At 47.6% G+C, this 23,170-nt stretch overlaps 1 protein-coding gene across 2 annotated transcripts in view; it reads left to right on the top strand.

Moving 5' to 3' along the window:
* Nucleotides 1-23,170, top strand: part of ETS1 (ETS proto-oncogene 1, transcription factor) — a 122,581-nt gene that overhangs the window by 10,309 nt on the left and 89,102 nt on the right. For both annotated transcript variants that reach the window (XM_073320614.2, XM_073320613.2), the window contains exons 2-3: nt 1,682-1,764; nt 7,542-7,680. In XM_073320614.2, coding sequence (XP_073176715.1) covers nt 1,693-1,764; nt 7,542-7,680 — 211 coding nt within the window. In that variant the 5' untranslated portion in view covers nt 1,682-1,692. The remainder of the gene's footprint in view (nt 1-1,681; nt 1,765-7,541; nt 7,681-23,170) is intronic.

Below are 23,170 nucleotides of genomic sequence, written 5' to 3'. Positions count from 1 at the left end.
ATATACCAGGCACAACAGTGGTTCTGCACTATCCTGACAGAGCTCTCAGGGGAGATGGAGGAACTGGAGCAGACTTTGTACCTTGGAGATTTTCCCACAAGGGCTATAACCATGCGTCAGAGGGTGTAACTTAGAGCAGCCCTCAGGGAGAGTCTGACCTTTGCTAGGGGCTAAACTGGCTTCACTATTGCAGCCCCAGATGAATGTGCTCCGTAAAGAATAGGATACATATACGTGTACATTAAATATAATATCAATGGCTCAAAGAACGAAGTGCATTTGATACATGGGCCAGACTCTGATCTCTGCTACTGTGAAGCAGTGTAATATCCAGAGTAGCTCTGACTGCTGTGATATCACCTGAGATTTGTGTGTACTGCTAATATATAAATATCAGATCATTAGGGTTGGCTGTTAGGGTGGTGCTAAGGAGTTGGACCGTGCAGTGGCTGAGCTGAAGGTTTCAGTCCAGTCCTCTACCTCTACCTTCAAGTTGCAGTGGGGGAGGTTTAGATTGGATATTAGGAAAAACTTTTTCACTAAGAGGGTGGTGAAACACTGGAATGCGTTACCTAGGGAGGTGGTAGAATCTCCTTCCTTAGAGGTTTTTAAGGTCAGGCTTGACAAAGCCCTGGCTGGGATGATTTAACTGGGAATTGGTCCTGCTTTGAGCAGGGGGTTGGACTAGATGACCTTCTGGGGTCCCTTCCAACCCTGATATTCTATGATTCTATGATTCTATGATTCTATGGGTGTCAACGTCATAAAAACACCACCACAACTGGACCTAAGGCTCTGACCCATTGACTTCAGTGGAAATACTCCCTTTGACTTTAAGGGGTGTTGAATTGGGCTACAACTGGCTCCCCCAGCAAAAGCCTTAGGGAGAAGGGGCCCTGGAGAATGAGCAAGCTGCTGTCTGCCCTCTGGAGCTGGTCCCTCAGGAAGATGGCTGAAGCCTGTGGTTGCATGGCAGGGCGAGGGGAAGCTTTCACTGCTGTTGTCTGTGGGCCTAGGCTGTCAGTCAGTCTGGTGCCTTTTCACAGGGGCTGGGTTTGCCTTGTGTTCTAGATGATACCTGACTGTGCCACAGTGAAATCAGCTCACTTTCCACGATGGGGAAGGCAAGGGAGTCACTTGCCATTCCACCTTGGTGCACTGCAGATCACAGTCTGAATGGCTCATGCTATGAACTTCTGTGTGTGTTGGGAGGAGGACACTGGGCCTTTCCCTCTTTCTTTCCTACATGGAAGCAGGTCATCCCCACCTGGAGGGTAGAAAAGGAGCCTGTCAGCATAATATCTCTGCTGACTGATCTCCATTTTCATTGGAGATCACTGTGGATAGTGTGTGTTGGATTGGGCCCTCTGTGTGAGGCTATTTCTTCACAGGTGTAAGCGCCAATCAAAACTGGACTAGGTAAGACCCTTGAAAATATACTGTAGGGAACGCTCCTGTGTTGGTCATGGGTGCATGGCGGGGATAAACTAACTGACCTAATAGGTCTCTTCCACCTCTGAACCCCAGTTCTGCCACCCTTCCTTGCATTGAGGTCAATAGGACTTACTTGTGTGAATAAGGAGCCTTCTTATGACTAAGGACCTAATCCTGCAACCCTATCTCCTCTGTAAGACAAGGCTTCCTCAGCAGTGCATCTAATGATTCACTTCTGTTTCTGTAGGTGTCTCTGGGATGATGAGTTACTACATGGACACAACCATTGGAAGCCCAACCCCTTATCCTCTGGCCCGTCCAGGAGTAACGGTAAGGAAGGATGTTGGGTTATTTTTCTTTTATCCCATAGGAGTTTGGCTCAGCATTGCAGGACTCTGGAGAAACTCTGCTTGGCAGCATGGACAGGCTAATGCCAAATAGTTGAGAGCTACTGTTTAACTCAGAGACGCCATTCCATGTTCCATTCTTATCCTGACCTTATCTGAACCTCTTGGCCTTGCAAACCTGAGCTGGACATAGAAGCACAAATTCTTACACGAGTCAGAGCAGAAACATTAAGATAATGACCTATGATGTAACCATGCCTCCTCTTCCAAAGCTGGCCCTAACCCAGAGTCTTATGGCCTCCATGGACGAATGCACATGGACTGGGACAGGGCTAAAAGCAGCCCAGCTTTTTCAAATGTCCGACAAAGTTTGATTTGAGTTTGGGTGAAGGTTCTAGGCCAGATTCTGTTCTGCTTCTTGAGAGGAGGTGGGGAAAGGTGGTTTTAGGTTTATTGGAACAGGCCGAGGGGACCTTATATGCAACATAGAACACCCTGGCATGGCTGACTATGAATGCTCCACAGTCCAGAACAACCAGAGCACAAAGCACAGCAGACACTTGCCAGTCAGCCGCTTGCACACGGCAATGGCTGGCACATAGTAATGACAGTGGCATAGGGGGATCATATAGAGTTGCAAACTGTTCCTGAGCTGGGATATTCTGTTTCCTTTGTGCCGATGGAGTGGGGTAAAGAGGCTGCTGCAGAGGCCAGAATCTAACCCTTTACGTCAGTGTCTCTAATATTTCTACCACATAGGCATAGATATATACCTTAAAATTACATCAGCAGGCACTCATCCATCACAGTGCCGAGCACAGAATAAGAACCTAGATAGGGAACATGAAAGCTATAGATTTGGCATGGGGATATTAGGTGCTAAGCAGAGCTGGTTGGAAAGTGGAATTTCCCTCTTGCAGAAAAGTTCAGTATTTTGATTTGATTTTATTTTTTTGATCCCCAAATGGGACAAAGTTGGAATAGTGAAAATCTTCACACAACAAAAAGTTCTGGAAAAATCTCTGTTCAGGAAACGTAAAAATGAAACTATTTGATCACTTCAGAATGACATTTTTTTTTAAAATATATACATTTCAGTTTCAAACTATGGATTTGAACCGAGGTTGGGTGAGGGAGGGGAGTTGTTTCCTTGATGGAAAATTGAAAAAAGTAACTGAAATTGACATGTTTCCCCACAGAAAATCTTTCATCCCTCCACTCCGCCTCCTCCCCCATCGCCAACAAAACTACATTTTATTTTATTTTTTCTGATTGGGGGAACATTTTTCTTTTTGGAAAAATTTCAATCCGCTCCAGGGATCAGATACCTCAGAGCTCCACTGATCTCCGCCCGGTTTTAGGAGGAGCAGAGTGGGAAGGAAATGGTTAACGTTTAGCCAGTGATGGAGAGAACATGGCTTGGCATGGGCTGGGACAGGGTGTGCGTGGAAGAGACAGGCGCTCTGCAGATGCCTGCGTGCTGGCAGCCCTAGGGATGGCTGAAGGCAGGGAAGGAAACTCTCTTTCCTGTTATCGCAAGTGACGACATCGATCTTTCACGCTGTGCTGGAGGTTACCTGGCTCATCCTGCCTCCTCCTCCTGTGCCCTAAATATGCCTTATTTGAATGGAGTAACTCTGTGGCCAGGCGTTAACCCAGAACCTGATCCTGCTGCCATTGGCACCAAAGAACTTGTTGCTGTGAATTTCAGTGGGGGGAAGCGTTTGATCGATTGGGGTCAAACGCTTGTTTACTCTGATTTTGCATCTTAGATTTACTTACTATTAAGAACTGACTCCTGGAGTTTATTCATCGCCCACACTCCTGTATCTGGGCATGTGCCATGGGTCTCAAACTCGGTCCTTCTTGTGCTCCTTTTGTTGGAGAAAGAGCTGGGCTCCAGGCCACATATAGCTGTTGCTAGCCGACTACATCCCCTATTCCTTGGGTTCATATCTATTGTGCATCTTTGGAGCACTAAGGTGCCCTGCAGAGCTGCATTCCAAGGGCCCAGTCCTGTTAAGTCTTACCACCTGGCATGGCTTCTGCGGGACCACGCTACTCATGGTAGTAAGCACTGTGCCAGAGAGCGTTTGTTGGACTCGGCCCTTCTGAGGAGAATCTGCAGCCACTCAATACTCTCACTGGGGCAGGTGGCAGTCCTATGCGCGGAGCAGCTCCAAGATTTAGGGTGGCCACTCATGCCTTCCCAGAATACTGGGCATTCCCGTACTTCTGAGAATGTTGCGACCCCATCTCCGTGACCACGACTCCGCTGGTGTGGCCTCACACACATGGTGGAATGCCATTTCGAAGAGTCCTCCATCCCGCCCCTGCTGGTGTGTCCACATTGTCTGGGTTTGTCTAAGGACCGGATGGAGGACAAACCTTAGAAAAACAGGACTACCTGGTTTAAAACTGGCCCAATGGCCTGCGTAACAGGATCAGACCACAGTGCTACAGGAGAGGGTAATATTATCCCTGTTCTGCAGTTTGGGAGTGAAGTCTCATAGGGGGAAAGTGACTTGGGTGATCCAGGTTTGTTTCCATCCTCTGCCAAAGGTTTCCGAGTCCCAGCCCAGTGTCTTAACCACAAGATGTTCCTACCGTCAAACATCTCTTCTCTATTTTTGGTAGCTGCTCGTGGAATTTAGCACCGTATTTCTTTTCTCTTATTGCCTCTGGCCTCCTTGTCCTCCTCCTCCTTTGCTCTTTGTCTCCGGCTCATTGAGTCCCCGACAGCTCAGGGCTAAGATCTCCTACTGACTGTCAGCTCAGACATCCTCCTGTGGTCCCAGAGTGTGCAGAGCTAGTGGTAGGTGGAGAGACCCTGATCTCTTAACCTTCCTCCTCCTCACCAGCAAGAATCTCCCTGACAGCAGATCAAAGTTCTCTGGGAATATGGTGCATGTTAGCCCACCCGGCTTTACAATCTAGCTGTGTAAACAGGCCTGGTTCTCTTATCTTGAATAATGGCAGTGTAATTGTATTGGGCTGGGAAGGCTCCATTGTGCCCATTGCTCCTGCTATTCACACCCTCTCGCTCCCACTTAGATGTGGTCTCTTGGACAGGCGCGTGGGGGCACATGTTTATAGTGGGAGCCCGTGGGAGTAAGTGGGAGTAACTAGAGGTCCATCAACCCTTGCCCATTTCAGTCTCATTCTATGACCTCACTGCTTCTTCAGAAACCCCTTCCAACAACCATTGCACTTTGCTAGGAGAAGTCGCTCCGCCACTGGCAACCACTGCAGGGACTGGGGGAGGGGTATGGGAACTGCAAGTTTTCCTGATAGCATGTGAGGGTTTCATGTGCATAGGGTAAACTGAGGCACAGAATGGGGCAATGGCTTGTCTGAGGTTGTACAGCAGGTCAATGACAGTCATGATGAGGAGACCTGTCTTCTAGACCTCAGCACCTCCCATTCAGAGTCCGAGGTTTGCATTATATGTTGGGTCCCCTTTGAAATGACATTGGTGACTAAATCGAAGGCAGGGATTCTGTCACATTGCAAAATAACCAGATATAATAACACAGCTGGAAACTTCTTCTCCAGTATCCCTGGTTGGAGGATTGGACTAGGCCCTCCTAGCCATCAAGTCTTTGTAATGCCTAATCCTGATTGATACTGAAGTCATTGGGAGGCAAGGGGGCTGAGCACCTGGGACTGGGCCCATATACCCTTTCAAAGAGCTTTGCAAACAGCCATCCTAGCCCTGAAGCACAAGAGTGATGGAGGGCTGACTTCGGCATTGTGTCTCGGTGACTAGTCTCGAGCCCTTTATCTAGCCTATTTTTGAGCCTCTGCAGCATTCTCCAGCTGAACTATTCTTATTGTTTCCAAACTAATCGTTCCTGATGTCACGTCTAAAATTATCTTCTCCTTCCTGCAACTTCCTACCATTGCGGTGTCTAGCCTGCCCCCCTGCTGCACTGCCCTGAGCCCACCCACCTGCTCTTTTTGACTCTGTCCAGGCTCACGATGGCCCTTTTCCCAGAAGCTGGCTGAGCAATTCTTCAATTGTGGCTTAAAACTGCTGGTGAGCCTGGAAGAATGTGTTCTTGGTTGGCTCAGTGCTGCTCCTAAAAACAGCCTCATGGAATGAAGGGGGTTCCACGTTCCCTGACATCACCAGTTCAATGGGTGATTGTCCCTCCCCCCAATGCCTTCTTCCCTGGAACCTGCCATCACTTTGAGGCATGGACAAACCATTGTCCTTATAATAAGCTTATAATCCCCAGGGGCTCCCTAGTTCCTCGGAGATGGGTTACATGATAGAATTAAAACCACCCTGCCTCTCCCAGAAAACACTCTGTGGTCCCAGCAGCGTGTAGGGTGGAGACAATGGGTCAAGACCAGCTGGGAGGTATGACCACTGAGTGCCTCTCCTGAGGAAGGGGGCTGAGCCTTACCCCAGCTGAAATAAGGCTGCTCTTCCTTTGTGTCAAACTACGCTTCCCTCCTTGTATCATTTTCGCCGGTGCAGCTGCACCTCTGAGCAGAGGGAGCACAGATTGTATGCCCTCCTGTTTCAGGAATGAATGTGGCCCCTAGCATTAGCAAAGCTCTAATTGGTGGTGTCGTGAAATGCACCAGGCTAAGAAATACCAAGCGTTAATGCCCAAGCAAAGCAAAATGCTGGGTCCCAAGATCTCTTCTGAACATGTGTCTTCTGCAGACAGACCATCCCCGAGAAGGGAATGAGGAAGGGATATTTGTCCAAATGTCGTTATCTTCAGTGTCCTGAAATTCAAGACAAGAGACTGGTGATCTCTTAACTTCTGACAATGTCTCATGCCAGATTTTGGCAAAAAGGCCTTCGTGACCTTCTAATGACCCAGCTTGATACCCAGCTGAGGTGCTTTTGAGATGAATCATTCTACATGATACAGTTTCTCTCTCTGAGTAATTCTCATATTTTTAGGGTTAGTTCAGGTGGGTCCAACTTTTCAGATGAAGTCAGGGCCAGGTTTTCAAGGGCTTAGCACCCTCGGTCAAGGCCAATCACCCAACATGCCGAGCTGTTCAAAATATGCTGCTCAAATATCGAAAAGAGCCAGATGCTTTGGAAAGAACTGACTCTAGTAAAAGGGAAGGAAGAACGGCTGTTAAAAGGCAGCAGCTTCCTGTTGGTTCCTGGACTGAGGTGGTGCAAATGAGGCCATAAGCATGGGCGAATATAGAAAGGGATGTTATCAGCCAGTTTCTGGCCCCAAATATCAGCTCAGTTCTCCCCCATGGGTGAAGAGGGGCGCAGCTTGCACCTATGGGCAACAGAGTGCTGAGGAGAGAGATTTCTGGGAGAGGGCTGCAGGTGGGTGCATGGCTGCTGTCCATTGGGTTTCTGCTGCCTGCTTTCATTGGTGGCTATGGATCCCCACAAATTGGAGCCTGTCTTGGGCTGTGGTCTGCTAATGAGCAAAGGGCGAACAATAGATGTTTTGGTGTTTGGATTCATGTCAACCTTAAGCTTTGCATGCTGCATTTTCCAAACCTCTCAGGCCTGCAGAAGTGGGAAGGAAAATATTCTGGGCTTTCCAGTGAGAGTCCCAGAACATTCTGCATCCCTCTGGGTTTTTGTTTCCTTTTTGTTTCCACAGCCCCAAACAAAATAGCTTTTTATTTGACTCCAGATCAAAATGTCTGTTTTGAAGTTTCTCCTGAAAGACATTTTCATGAGACTTTTTGGAAGGCGCGATTGTGCTAAGTTTTGAATAGATCTGCTTATCAGCTGATATCTCTCCCTTGTAATTGAGGCAGGGTGCTGCCAATCCCTATGAAGATCCTTGGATGAGCTGTGGCTTTCAGTCCACCTGCTACCAGCAAAGGATTTGCTACCCAGTCTGGGATGAGTCGGCAATTCAAGAAGTGCCCACTGGCTTAGAACGCTACAACTCAGGTAGGCCCACTTTCTACCAAAAGATGGGGGATGAGTTTAAGGTGCCTTTGTGAGCATGGGAGGGATTTTATTTGTGTCCTCTGTAGGATTCGGCAGATGGTTTACATCTAAAAAGCAGCATTCTGGGTCTTTGGGAGGAGAGCTTCTTGGGGGAACTTTGCAACCTCCTGGTCTCAATGTACTAACTTCCTCTTTTACGGCGGTGCCTATAGAAGCCTGTTATCTGACCCCGGCTAGGCTGGGTTGAGCAATAAATTACTGCTTACTGGACAATCTTAATCTTAATGTTATCTTGTTATCGTTCCCACTCGCCTCTCCCTCTGGCTTCTGCCATGGTCTTGTCTTGATATAAGATTGTAAGTTCTTTGGTACAGGGGCTTACTTTCTTCTTGCTGAAATAACTGTACAGTGCCTGGGCCAATGGAGCCTCTAACAGGGGTTCCAGGACTGCAAAAGTGTGGGTGTGTGGCAGGGGGAAAGGGAGAGGCAAGCAGCCCCTCAGTCATGCCAACCAGCTCTGGTCAGGGGCCAAGGGGTGGGGGGCTGAACTCCCTGTCTGTCCTGTTGTTGTGTCCCTGCTGAGTTCAGGTTCTCAAAAGGTGGGGGCGGGGGCAGGCATGGCCACCCTGCTTAAAAAGCGTGTGTAATACCAATACTATGTCTAGCGTGAGTCTGTCTTGCTACGCTCTTCTGGAGTGAACATTAAACAAACAGAACATTGTTACTGTCTCCCTCTAGTGGCGATAGCCCTACAAAGATAAAAGCCCTAGTATTATTTAGAGCAATTAGAGATTCTCCTTTTAGCTCAAGAGGTAGAGGCCTGTGTATGGGGAGACAGGGTTCTATTCTCCCCCTTGCCATTTGTGTAGCTTACCGTGGAGTCTGTCTCTTGTGACTTAGATGAGTGCTAGAGCAAGGATTTGGACTCCTGTGAAGTGAAGTTGCTGGAGACACCCTGGCTCTCTCTTCTTACGAGGGGACTGCAGGGGTGTATCTGCCTGGTATGCTCTAGTATGTACATATACTTCTGTTCCATGCTGGATGGAATTCCAGGCCTCACTGCTACAAGATCCTCATGTGGTCTTTGCTGACTGCAAAGAGGATTGTGCACTGAGGAGCAAGCCGAATATGAACAGCAGGTCACATCCTCTGTAATTCTGGGCCTGGTTAACAGAGTTGGCCCATCCTCCACCTGGACTGACTTCCTGGCAGATTGTTTTTGTACACAGGAGTGGGACCCTGGGACTCCTGAGTTCTGATCCCAGTGTCAAGTTAATGATGCTGTGCCTGAGTTTTCCCCATCTGTAAAATGTGGATGACCTCTTGAAGATGGTGTGAGGAGTAATTGGTGAATGCCACTGCAGAGGCAACAAGAAGGCAGTGTTGCCAGGTGGATAGAGCATGGGACTTGGACTCAGGAGACCTGGTGTCTATTCCTGGCTCGGCTGCTGGGTGAGTTCCCCTATGTCTCAGTTTCCCCATCTGCAAAATGGGGATAATGATACTGACCTCCTATTCTTTGATATCTGCTGATGAAAATTTACATAAGAGTGAGGGAATATTATTAAATTCAGCAGCGTTTCCTTAAGATGGCTTCATAGCCAAAAGTCTTGGTTTCCTTTTTTGTGAATGAAAGTATTCTCCGGCTAGGACCACAGTCTTTCTTCTCCTCCTCCCCCATAGTTCAGAACCATGTGTTGCAACTAATTCAGAGGGGAAGGCTATAGTCCCACTAAAGAAGGCTGTAGTCCCTCTCGTGTACCATCATGCCCATCTGCTGTCCGCAATCTGGTCTTGTCCGGCTAAGCGATGAGCTGTGACTCCAACTTTACTACCAGATTCTTCGCTTTGTGGCTTGGCTTCGTGTCCTCCCTGCTCATTTCTGTCTGTCTCATCCACATGTGTCCTGTCTGTCAAAATGATTCTGAGCTTTCGGGGGCAGGGATTGTCTTTGTTTTTTATTGTCTGACTAGCATCTAGAACAGTGGGGCCTTGATCAATGATTGAGGTTCTTCGGTGATACCATACTAATTGCTCTCCCTCGAACATGACTTCAAGAGACCAGACTTCCACAGAAATAACACTGAAAATCAGGTGGCCCTTCCAGGTAAAAGTGTCAAAGCACTAAGTGATCAGTGGGTGTCTTCCCCACCACCGGGTCTCTGTTTGTGGCTTGGAAGCACCTACCTACTTGTGGAGCTGAGCCCAAGTTAGAAACAGACAAGTGACCAAGTGTTTGTACAGAACCTAGCCCCATGGGGCTGTGATCCTGACTGCGGGTCTTTGTGTGACACTGTAATACAAGTAATCATTTTTAGCTTTTTTCTTTCTTTTTTTTTTTCCCCCATCCTCAAACAGAGCATGAGATTCTCCAATTTATTCATAATTTGAAACTCATTACAAATTTAATCAATGACTAATTCTTGCTCTGTAGGTTGTTCAGACAGGGAATACGACAGTCATGTCTGCAGTTTGTTCCGTCTCGTGTCACTAACCGGCACAATGTGAATCTCAGATTGTTCATGTTCACCCTGAATACTTTCAAAGAGGCAGAATTTCCCAGTGGGTTAGAGCACTTGTCTAGGACTTGGCAGCCCTGGTTACACAAAAAGTCTGTGGCAGAGCAGGGGAAATCACTTAGCTGCTCTGTGCCTCAGTTTCACCATCTTTAAAATGGGGATAATAGCTCTGCCCTGCCTCCCAAAGGGGTCATGCGAATAGATACGTTAAAGACAGGCAGATGATCACATACGATGGTGCTGCAGGGCCAAATAAGCACTTAAAATAAAATTCAGACTAGGCAAAAGTGACCCCTGGCAAAAAGCAAGTATGAGTTTATGGCATCGTTTATGCCCCAGGTAAGCCTATCACGTGCTGTGTAGGTTTCAGTGCTGCATAGGGCCTGTGCTGGCCCTCTGTCCTTTTCACCCACTGTTGGCTACATAAATTGGCTGGCTGTTCAGGGAAAAGCAATGAACCCACATGATTAATGCAACAAAACAATGCAACAGAGCTGGTGAATTTTACAATCAAGTGTATCTTTCATAATTCATTCTTGGCAAATATTCAAACATTTCAACTAAAAACGTTTGCTCTGTGTGCGCGCCCGCATGCGCCAGCAGTCGTAGCAATGAAGCTCAAGCCTTGGTATGTTAGCAGGAGGCAGGCTGTGAATGCGGTTGGACTCAAATTCCCTTTTGTATACAAGGGAATATTCTCCTCATTTCTTAATTTGGATATTCGCTCCACTCTGTGGGTGACCTGTCTGACCACAATGCTGGTTCTCTGCACTGACAAAATCTGTCCTCGCGACATTGGGATGTACTCGAACGTTGGCAAATCTAGTAATCTGGAAAAGTTTTGTGTTTCTCTTCTTCTCTGCGAGAATGTACTCTCCAGGGAGCAGAGTACCTGGGACCCAGCCCTCCAATCCTCCTACAGGGTCTGTGAAATATCACAGCTGCAGGACTCAAGGCCTGATCCAAAGCCTGTTCGAAATCAATGGAAAAACTCCCATTGGCTTCAATGGGCTTTAGATCAGGTCCTTAATGGAGCAGTATCTGTAAAAGAAATCTGATTTCCCCTGGCAGGACCTCTGATAATCTGTAGGGGATTCTTCTCTTCAATTCTCTCTACTGTACTTTAATTTTATCTACCTTTTGGCTTCTTTTCTTTTATGGTGTCTTGCCTTTATGGTCTAGAAGAGTTTCTAATTTTACTTAAGAGGAAACCCTTATTTGTATATATCGCTCCGCACTTTCATTTCTGCTCCTCTGCACTTTGGTTACACATGCAAGTCCTACACTGTCTTCTAATCTCTTTATGGATAGTGGAGGGGAGGCTATTTTGTTTTGGTGGTCCTCGTGTTGATAAAAGAAACAGAAGGAAAACCAAAGTGTAAAAATGTCCCTTTGTGATACAAAACTGCAGCTTTGCTAAAAGTTTCAGGCTCGCTTGCACTAACAGAAGAATTTTTGCCTTTGATGCTAGAGAGAGTTTATTTACATTGTGCTCTAAGTCAGATAAGATTATGGAGTGATATGAATAGGGTAAGCGTGACTTGGAGTTTAACTGGACCATAAACATTGGGGGGTGGGGGGTGGGAGGAGGAGTTATGTTTTAAAAAAAATGCAAGAATTTGCAACTGGAATGTTGATCGCTCTTTTTGCATCACAGAGATGCCAGAGCGTAGCTTGCTGCAGCTGGGCGGAGTGTTCTTGTGCAGAGTGGCAGGAAAGGTTTGCTCCTCTCTGGTTGTGAGCCTTAAAGTGAACGGTTCATCTTGAATCCATGGTGAACTTTCCCAGGTGTAATATACCTACTGCACCACTTGCTCTGTCTGCTCAGGCAAGGGGCAAATCAAGTGTTGCTAAGGAATGAAGTGCAGTAACAGGCTTTTGAGTGCCTAGGACTGAAATTTTAGGACATGCTCCAAGTCAGGAGTCAGATTTCAGAGGAACAGCCGTGTTAGTCTGTATTCGCAAAAAGAAAAGGAGGACTTGTGGCACCTTAGAGACTAACCAAGTCAGGAGTGAGGCCCATAAGATGAGTTAATTCACATGGGCTGATGTAATAGAGGGGGTGGCTTGTCAGCATGGAGGGGCCTTGGCAGAGCTGAATGGGAGCTCTAGGAGTGGAGTAGCAGGGTGGGGTGTAGTTCAGGATTGAAGACTGGAATATCAGGATGGGTGATTGAGGGGTGTGTTTGGGGGTAGAGAGTGGCACAGGATTGGAACGGCAGGGGATGCTGCAGGTCAGGGGTAAGGTGCATTGAGGGAGGTGGACGGTGTGGGGCAATAGAATGGTACTGCAGGACTGAGGTGTATTTACTGTGTCAATACCTCCAAGACACCTGCCAGCTCATTATGTAATTAGCCCAGGCTCTCCAACTCTCTTCTATAAGCATTACATTTCCAAACAAAAAGGGAAACAGCCCCAGCAAGCTGTCCCCTGGTGCACGGAAACCCACAGTGGTGGAGGAGGATCCAAATCTGGGGTCTTGCAGTACAGGTGGGCAAGTGGGAGTCAGAAAAGTGAAATCTCTACTCGTATCATGGCCCCAATCTTTATGGAAAATCAGAAAGGTGATTTAACAGTGTCAATGTTTGCAGTGTCGGGGGCCTGAGCCTTCTTGCCTTGGTGGAAGATGAGGGTGCTCTGCCTTTGCATGAGGGTCTCTGCACCTGGCAGGATTAGGCCCCTGGGAATTGGCTCCCCTTGCATTCTGAACAGGTGCAGGAGTGGAGGGATCACCTGACTCCCGCTGAGTGCTGTCTTCATAGTATGACTAGCCCAACCAAGTGCAGGGCAGACTGGGGATCCCTGTGAGCGCATGGGGGCCTTGCCCAGTTTCTGTCTGAGACTTTGGTTTGGATCAGTCAAATTCTCGTCCAGGATTTAGGCAGCCAGGAAAGTAACTGTCTCTCTGCAGAAGAAGCTAGTTTCTGCCTTTGTCCTAATCTGGTTCATCATTGTGATGTGGCTCCAGGGACTCTCAATAGGATACAGAGCCCTTCACTTTTCTAGGTCACCGGTATGAAGCTAGGCATTAGCAACCCTCTGCTGTGTTCTGTGTGAAATGGCAGCGAACCCTTGCCGAACTGAGAGGCCTCCACACATCCCAGAAATCTGCCACCCCCCCCCCCCACTGGCATTTTATCCAGCTTCACAGATGATGGACGTATTGTTTGGAAGCGTGTGACCCCTAGAGGGGTAAGTTGAGATGGAATCTCGCTCTGCCATTGCCCGGGATATACTGTTCAGTGGAATGAAAGATGTCTTCAGTCTGCCCAGTTGTCAGCCTGGTGCCATGACTAGCACAAAACTATTGGAGAGGATCTGAGGGCAATATTCAGATTTGGGAAATGAAATATTCTTGGCAGCATCTTCTGTAGCTAGGGATATTTCAGTGGTCTCTGCCATTATACACAGGTAAGAGAATCTTGTTCTTAATGGGAGAGATGGCTGAAATGACTTTAGTTCAGGAAGAGGAAATTTTCATGAATCTTTTTGTGCTGCATTCAACAGATCCTAACAGCGAGGTGTGTCCCCCTGCAGCTCATACCTTAGCATCACTTCATTAAATTGCTGAGGACAATGGGCCTGGTTCAGCAATAAATGAGAATAAAAGCTAGCCTAGGAGGTGACAGAAATAGCTGCCTAGAGCTTGATTCTGCCCCCCTTACTATGCAAATGGTCCCATTGTTTCCAGTGAGGATACTTGCATAAAAGATATTGTCCACCATGAATGTGGGGGGAGGCAAGATAAAGGCTTTGATGAGCCTCATAAATAGGCTTTGAAGGATTACACACACACACACACAGACACCCACCCCATGAAAAAATATGTCCATGGTAAATAATCAACATTTACAGATGGGCTAAGTGCGAAACGTGCTGCTTTAGAAAATTAGAGTTTGACTTTAGGATATTTGCTTTGTATATTTTGACAGATGATGTTGACCATTTTGTGTTTTAACAGTTATAAAGCTTTAACTCTTTAATGACTGTAGACATTGAGATTCAAATGACTCTGACTCCCCCACTGTCTGATTCCCCCCCCCAATCTAAAAAGATAAAAATAGAAAAAAATACTTAAACTTAGATACCTGCCACCATTAGGACAACAAAAATTGAATTTTGCCACACCTACTCAGAATGCTCTGCTGGTTGTCTTGAAATGTTCTGCTGAGTCCCTGAATGTTTCTCGGACCTGCCCCACTGGCCTGGAAATCTCTGTCCCTGCTCTTACTTGCCGTAATTCCCGCTGTGTCTATCAATCTGCCCTTTTGTGCTCAGATGGGAACTCCAACGGTTTGGTGCAGGTTCATCTTGTGCTAATGGCTGAGCTGCTTCATCCAACCAGCCTCTTCATTTCGCCCCCTCCCTCCACCTGCCCTTCCCAAATCACTCAGCTGTTCTGCTTCATCAGTACAGAGGAAGCCAACAAAATTGATGGGGTGAGGATGTGATGCTTCGGAAGGGTGCCTTGTCCAGCTGCCTGGAGCCAGGCCTCATCTTGCTAACCACTCTAGCCACCTGAATGTTGCACGGGGTTCCAGGTCTTGCCCTGTGCAACCCTTGAGGCAATCAGAAACCCTCTTTCCTGATTGATCGGACTTGGGGGGCTGCAACAGAGCAGTGTGTGACCGCACATGGTGTGTGTGACCACTGCATGCTACCAAGCTGGCCTTTGTTATCGGAAACTATCTTATTCCCAACTGCTGCTCCTGGGCTGAATCCTCCGCAGAATGGAGCTCGTGCTTGATGCAGCAAGGGCGGAACAAGCTGTCTCTGTGCCACCTTTCCGATCCCTGTTTATAGGGCTGCCGGAGTGTGAAATTGTCCCTGGCTGCTCTAAGTTAGTTGGCTGTGGCAGACCCATAGAAACTGCTCCACCAGCTGATCTCTGGCCAGAGCCGGGCCAGTGCAATGGTACTTCTGTGGCATCTACTTGTTAGAATCCAAGGAGCTGGGACTGAGGTGATAGTAACCCAAGTTCAGACTCTTCTTGCCTTGTAGAACTCAGTGCTGAATGCAGGTGGGGGCCTAGTCCTAATGGCTGGCAAAATGTCCTGTATTGTCCCTCCCAGGACCAAGGAAGAACCCCCGATTTCTCCCCCCGCCCCCCATACACACTTTGCTTTGCTGTGCTCTCCACTCAGAATCGGGCAGAGGAACGGCTTGTGGCTCAGGAATGAGAAATAAATTCACTGGGACTGCTCTCAGCTGGGTGACTGGGGACTATGAGGGCTCCCCCACAAAGATCCCGCCTCCGTGGCTCCAGATCTGATCTCTAGTGGAGCTCCCCCGAGGAAGGCTCTCTTTGTGTGCATTTTCTGGGCTGTTTTCCAGGCCCTCTCTCAGAGGAAGGGGGACCGGGAAGGAGGGGAGTGAAGGCCAGCATGGCTCAGCCCCCAGTGGCTTCTCCAGCTGCAGCACGTTTTCGAAGTGACGCTTTAAAAAAAACAACAAAAAAAAAAGCTCTGCATTTTTCCATGTGCTTTTATCCTATTTTTAACGGCAGCCTCCTTCCCTTTCTCAGCCTCCTCTGACACTTGCCCCCCATGCCCCCAAATGCCGCTGCCTCCCCCGCACGCTCTCTGCAGAGATGAATGGGCTGCTTTTCACAGGGAAAGGGCAGGGCTTCCCCTGGACCATCCCTTCCGTAGCTCCTCCAGCAGAGGGGGTGGGGTGGAATGGGGCAGAGAAAAACATAGGGGGTATTCAAGGAAGACAGGTTGGACTAAGGGCAGGGGAGATGGGAGCTGAGGATATTTGTTCACTTCTAGACAAAGGAAGGGAGTGTATTTGCATGAAATTCCCTGCAAAGCTGTCCCATCTCTCACTCTCTTTCTTTCCTGCCTCCTTTCTCCCCCACCCCACCCCTCCTTATTCACTGCCACCCTGTCTGCAGCAGCCCAGCCCAGGGCCCTTAACGGGAGCCGGGGATGGATGGATGGATGAATGAATGAATGGGCCCTTTCTGCCTCGGTCTCTCATCATCCTCCAGCCTGAGTCAATGTAGCCCCTCACGACAGCTACAGCCTGGGAGTCTGCTTCTGTTTATAACCTGACTGGAGTTGGTTTCATTGGACCCCTTCACCCCCATGATGTCTCATTGGCTGGGAACTTAATTGCATCACACTGCCTGCTCCAAATGGAGGCTCTGGAATTAGTGGAGAACAGACACAATTCTCTCCATTAAGGGGCGCGTATTCTGGCCCAACAGCAAAGAGAGAGGGTGCCTCTGTTCCTTTCAGCTGAATCATAAAACCATGGACCATTTGTGGTTGCTAAATCTCCCATGGCACTGTGAGCAAAGGCCAGGCTCTCAGTCCTGGTGTTGTGGCTCAAATCCAGCTGGGTAATTGCACTCCACCTCTCAATCCCCTCTGCAGCATTAGTGGGACAGGGAATCATGCTCCATTCCATGTGCTGAGCCGTTGTGCAGTGTTACGTTCCACCCCAGAGGTGGGTGAAATGATTGATCTCCCCTCCTTAGGGCGAGATCCTGCAAGGGGTGAGCTCTCTCTGAGCTGTGCTGAGAAGCTCCCAACTGCCATTTGTGTCAGTGGGAGTTGAGGGCATTCCACTCCCTATATGAGTCTCTCAGCACCCTGAGACTATAATTTTTGCAAGTTTATGTGGAAAGCACTTTTTGAATCTCTCTGGAGGCAAGACCGTGGGGGCTGGCTCCAGCTCCATGTATCCCCTCTATAAGACGGTGCCAATGTTGAAGATTTATTTTCATTTAATCAGCGGGATGATAAAAATCCAGGGTTTTGATTTTCTATTTGTTTCTTGTCTGAGTCTGGAAAATCCTGCCTCTTGCCTGATGAGATTCAAGAGCCCTTTGTAGTAGGTCAACACCAGGGATTGAGCCTGGGACATCCAGCATTAAAGCCTTTATCACTAGAGATGAAGGAGCAACTCCTCCATGCAGTAGCAGTAGTAGACTCATATCCTCTGTGGCCCAGCCGTTGAAGGGCATTGAATAGTGGGTTATGCCTGCAAGAATTAGACCAGTGATTGAAAAGACCTGTCCTGGTCTAGATGGCCACCAAGAGGTGAGCCACCATATCTGCTGAGTCCTGAAGCTCCTCACAGAGGAACAGGTAAGTGGGATCTCTTTCCAGGTCCAGAGCTTCCAGTCTGTGAGGCATGTTGTGCACTCTAAAAGCCGGTAACTGAGATGCCCTGGAATGCTGCTGGCAGACTTGCAGAGAGAAGCACAAAGACCTTGGCAAAAAGGTGACCAGCAGTTCTAGCTGCCTGTCTTAAATAGCCTGCTGTAAAGAGGCTGCAGGGAAAGGAGTAGAGAACTGACAGTCATGTAGGAAAGAAGGAATAAAGATCTTCATTGGGTCAGATAAGCAACAAGCTGGGAGATGCTGCCACAAAGCTCTGGAGGGTCACCATGGAAGATGCATTCTATCTTGGAATGGGTCAGTCTCTGAAGGTTCAGAGCTTGCATTTACTTCAGATAGGCCTCATCTGAGCCATTCCCACCTCTCTGGCCTCCAGAATGAGGCAGGGGCCTGGTGGGTCATGGGGAGGAGAGAGTTATCGGCAAGATGTTTGAACTTTAGCACTTCACTTTGAGCTTAGGGTGAAGGAGTGGTGGTGGGGGGGGAGCGGAGGGGATGGGCCAAGGGCTAGCCTGCCCTTAAGCCCAGCTTCGAACAGGGCTTGAAGTAGACTCTGCTGTCTAGTCCTGTCATAGTGCCATCTGAGCAGGGCCGGCAAGAGCTTTCCAGCAAGTCTCCCTCTTTAATTAATCTTTGAATGGAAATGGTTGGCTGGATGATGAGCAGAGGAGGAGTGTGTGCGTGTGTGCAGGGGACGGGGGGAGCGTGGGCCTGGAACCCTGGAAAAACAGCCTGTTTCTTTCAGCTCCTGGCAGAATGGAGCTCCCCCCACCCCCATCCCTCCAGATGTTCACTGTGTTTATAGCTGCTGAAGCAGGAGACAGAACTCCCTCATTAATACGTTTTTCTTGCTTGCTCTTTTACATTGAAGCCAGAAGTCTCGGCTCAGAGTCTGCAGCTGGATAAGAGCTGGGGGTGGGGAAGAGAGAGGGGAGGTGTGTGCGAAACTCCCATCCCATTCAACTTCCCCCCGCCCCCAAATCCTCCCAAAATACACATGCCCTGAAAAAGAAAAAACACTAGCAGATTTTTTATTTCAGAAAGTAAACACTCAGGCCATGGGGGTCTGGAGGTTATGGGAAAAGAGGAAACCATCAGCCTAATCAGGCAGGGACACACTTCCCCTGCTGAAATAAACCAGAAATCATTGCATTACAGGGCTCCTCCACGGTTAACCCCCATGCTGCCACCACAGCTGAGTGATGGTGAGCCGGGGAAAACTCTGAGTTTGCTCAAACATCCCCCCCCACCCCCCGATTTCCAGGCAGAATGGGATACAGCCAGCAAAGGGGGGGGCGGGGGGGAGGCAGGAGGCAGCGTTTGATATTAACCCTTGAAATGGCAGGCCTTTTACAAAAATCCAACAGAGAAGTTATCATTTCCTACTAAATTCTACAAGGTTTGTGGACCACCTTATAGAATTTCACAGCAAATTTTATCTCTATTTTAGAATTCTATAAAATGGTTCCAAAAACCGATAGAGAGGAGATCATTCTCTATTAGAATCAATAAGATTACAGGGTCCTATTCAACTTCCATAGAACCCTCTTAGTTTTAAATTGTGGAAGACTTTTGCATAAGAGTCATTAGGTTATGAATACTTAAACTGTAAATTTGTTGGGACGGGGACCATGTGTGTGTTGTGTGTTTGCACAGCGTCTAGCACAGTGGGGACCTGGGCCATGATTAGGTGCTATTGCTATACTAATAACAATGAGTAGGGTACGTATGACTGAATCACGCACCCTCTGGACCAAGTTTTCCAATAGGTCTCGAGCTATTGCCTCTAAGTCTGCACTTGGACCTTTCCTATGTCTAGTTTGTGGTCCTGGAGCTAGCTCCTATCAATGGACAGATGATAGTGGTGCTCTGCATAAAAGGGATGGTGCAGACAAATTTCTAAAAGTAACTGAGTTTGAAACGTTTCAGAGTAACAGCCGTGTTAGTCTGTATTCGCAAAAAGAAAAGGAGGACTTGTGGCACCTTAGAGACTAACCACTTTATTTGAGCATAAGCTTTTGTGAGCTACAGCTCACTTCATTGGATGCATACTGTGGAAAATACAGAAGATGTTTTTATACACGCAAACCATGAAAAAACGGGTGTTTACCACTACAAAAGGTTTTCTCTCCCCCCACCTCACTCTCCTGTTGGTAATAGCTTATCTAAAGTGATCACTCTCCTTACAATGTGTATGATAATCAAGGTGGGCCATTTCCAGCACAAATCCAGGGTTTAACAAGAACGTCTGAGGAACTTGAGTTTGAAACGCTGTTGATCATTGTAAATTAATAAATAATATTAGGCAATTGTATACTACCTGCAAACTCTAGCGAGGTACTCACCTGGCACCCATCACCCTAGGATCTGAGCGGCACTCTGTCATAATCTGTTTATCCTCTCTACATCCCTGGAGCTAGGGAAGTATTAGGCTCATTTAACAGATGGGAAACTGAGTCGGAGAGGTTATAGCTGGGATTTTCTTGGGCTTCTTAGAAAGTTAGGCAGCCCTCTCCACAGGGTTTGGGACCTAACTCCCTTAGCTTGCTGGACAACAAAACGACAGATGAAACTCAGGGATGATAAATGCAAAGTGATGCATGCTGGAAAACATCATCCCAATTATACGTAGCAAATGATGGGGTCTCAATTAGCTGTTGCCACTCAAGAAAGTGACCTTGGAGTCATCATGGATAGTTCTCTGAAAACATCCACTCAATGTGCAGTGGCAGTCAAAAAAACTAGCAGAATGTTAGAAATTGTTAGGAAAGGGATAGATAAGACAGAAGTATCATAATGTCACTATATAAATCCATGGTAAGCCCACACCTTGAATACTGCCTGCAGATCTGGTCACCCCATCTCAAAAAAAGATATTCTGAGTGGAAGAGGTACAGAGAGGGGCAACAAAAAATTATTAGGGGAATGGAACAGCTTCCATACAGAGGAGAGATTAAAAAGACTGGGGCAGCTCACCTTGGAAAAGAGGTGACTGAGGGGGGACATGATAGAGATCTGTAACATCATGAATGGTGTGGAGCAGGTGCATAAGGAAGTAATATTTACCTCTTCATATAACACAAGCGCTCGGGATCACCCAATTAAATTAATAGGCGACAGGTTTAAAACAAACATAAGGAAGTATTTCTTCACACAATGCACAGTCAGCCTGTGGAACTCATTGCCAGGGGATTTTGTGAGGGCCAAACATATAACTGTGTTCAGAAAAGAAACTGATAAGTTCCTGAAAGATAGGTCTATCTATGGCTATTAGCCAAGATAGTCAGGGACACAATCCCATGCTGACATGCTGTGGGTGTCCCTAAGCCTCTGACTGCCAGATGCTGGGACTGGATGACAGGGGATCGATCACTTGATAATTGCTCTGTTCTGTTCATTCCCTCTCAAGGACCTGGCATTGGCAACTGTCAGAACACAGGATACTGGAGCATTGGTCTGACCCAGTATGTCTTTTCTTATGCTTTGGAAACCCCAACCTATGTGTCACAGAGCACAGGGTGTCTGCAGTAGAGTTGGGAACTGAGTACAGGTCTTTTAAGACTTAGCCCAGTGCTTTCCAACATGACTCTTTGTCTTCCCCATCATTAATATTTTGTGAGGATCAGGGCAGGAGCAAAACCCAAGACCTTATTTTAAATCTAAGAGACACGATCTTTGCAATGATAATCCTGGGCAACCTTCTTTTACTTAAAACAGAATCAGAGATCATGTCTGACTATCCAGCCAGATCACTAGTGATCTCGGCCGGATTTACACCAGTGACCCAGTGGTGAAAGTTTCCACTTATGGTCCCCTAAGCCATCATCCAGCCCCTTTCAATGCCACCACTATAATGCAGCACGTCCCAAGAGCGCAGTGTGATGGAGACCAGCAGAGTCACCAGGCTTCCCCTTTGCTGTCTCAAGAATGCCCTTGAATAAGTACGTTACCACTTCTTAGGCGGGATTGAGGACTTGAATGCAAACTAAATTCCATGTGGATACTACTGTTGGGCAGATTTCGAAAGGTTTGGAGTTGGTGTCCAGCTCAGATAAGCACCCGAGTTTAGATGCCTCTTTGTGTCTTATCTGAGCTATTTGAATGCCTTGAGTCTGCAAAACTGGGCTGGAAATGCCATGGGAGCAGGCTTTCTTGTGCTGTTTTGGATTTGTATAATTATTTGTAGTGCCTAGAGATCCCAGTCCAGATTGGACCTTCATTGTGCTAGGCACTGTGCAAACATATAGTAAGAGATAGTCCCAGGCCCCAAAGAGCTTGCACTGTAAGGGTTTGAGGGGAAACTGAGCAGAAGTGACTTGGACAGCAGGTGAGTGGGAGGGGTGGAAGTAGAACCCAGGTCTCCTGACTCCTTATGTAGTGTCCTATCCACTGCCATGCTGGTTCTTCTGATTTCTAGCCTTGTTTGGATCCCAGCATTGCAGAGGTATGTGAATGCCAGTAATAATGGCATGAAGGTACCCAAATGACTTTGAACTTTCCTATCTTAGATGTGGATTTTGGCTCCTTTTTTGGTGGCAAAAGGACCCTGCCCAGATCTTCCCGAAGTTTGGGGTAACTCCTATATGTGGTTTTAGTTTGGTCTCATCTCTGGATCTTGTGCTCTCCAAATTGGGTTTCTTGCCTTCCATAGATAACCCAGATAGGAATATTGGGTTTTTACTGTGCTTTCTGCCGGCTCACTAAACCTTCTTCCTCTTCAGCGCTGCTGCTTGAATAGGGCTCATAATTCAATTGGAAAGAACATTCTGCAGCTCCTTGTTGGCCTAAGTAGCCGGCAGATACATTCAGTTGAGGTCTCTGCCATCATGGCTGTTTTGTCTCTTGCTTCTATGATCCTGTCAAGAAGGAAAGATTCTCCTGTGGTGAAAACACTGGACTGGGAGACCTGGATTTGATTCTTCTCTTTGCCCTTACTGAAGATGTGCATGTGTGGGGATTAATACCTTGCAAGTGTGTTGGGAGGCCTAATTAATTAACATTAGTAATGTGCTTTCAGACCCTGGGAAGGAAGGTGCTGTACAAATGCTGAGTATTGCAATCATTTGCTCCCTCCCGTTTCCAAAAAATGTTGGACAGACAAACCTCTCCTCCCACGAAGCAGAAAATCCCCTCTGCACGGTAGATGTCTTAAGCAATACCAAGGCACTAGAAAGCCTTGATAGGCTGTCCCCATGAAGCTATGCACAGTCTTCAGAACACGTGCCGAAGTTTGCCCCGAATCTCTGGTCTCTTGAATAGCAAGCCTAATTGCAGGAAAGCTGCTTTTCAGCACACAGGATGGGCCCTTCCTCGTGGGTTTTTAGTATCAAGAGGCTTTGTAAAGTTGCAGTGTGTTGACTGTTGAATATTTCACAATGGATTAAATACTGCTCCTCTCCTCGCAGCTGTTTCGCAGGGAGGCAGACTGGATCTCTCCAGCAGTCGGAGGGACTAACGGGATTGGGTGTGTGTGTGGGGTTTGGGCAGAGAGTTTGCATAGAAACTGAAGGAGACGGTGTGGCAATTGCTCTTAGCCAGGGGCGAGCAGCAGAATGGGTTGTGTTTTTGCTGGGGTGGTTCCTATTAGCAGTGGGAAAGGTTTGGGATTTGCAGGAGGAGCTTGCTTTGTAAGCCCTCTCTGCTGTGTTATAATTATGGTGCTAGATTCTCAGCTGGTGTGAAATGGTGCAGCTCCGTTAATGTCAATGTCATTTAGACCAGCTGAGACACTTCACTTCTTAAAAGGACAATTCCATATTTCCAGCGTTCATGGTTTAATCCTCTGGCAGTGCACCCACCCATGCGCACGCACGCCCCTCTGGGATGTGGAGGTTAGCAAA

This window comes from Lepidochelys kempii, chromosome 22 (assembly GCF_965140285.1).
Source record: "Lepidochelys kempii isolate rLepKem1 chromosome 22, rLepKem1.hap1, whole genome shotgun sequence".
Lineage (NCBI taxonomy): Eukaryota > Metazoa > Chordata > Testudines > Cheloniidae > Lepidochelys > Lepidochelys kempii.
The sequence above is the reverse complement of the archived record's forward strand: the minus strand, read 5'-3'. Positions and strand labels throughout refer to the sequence as shown.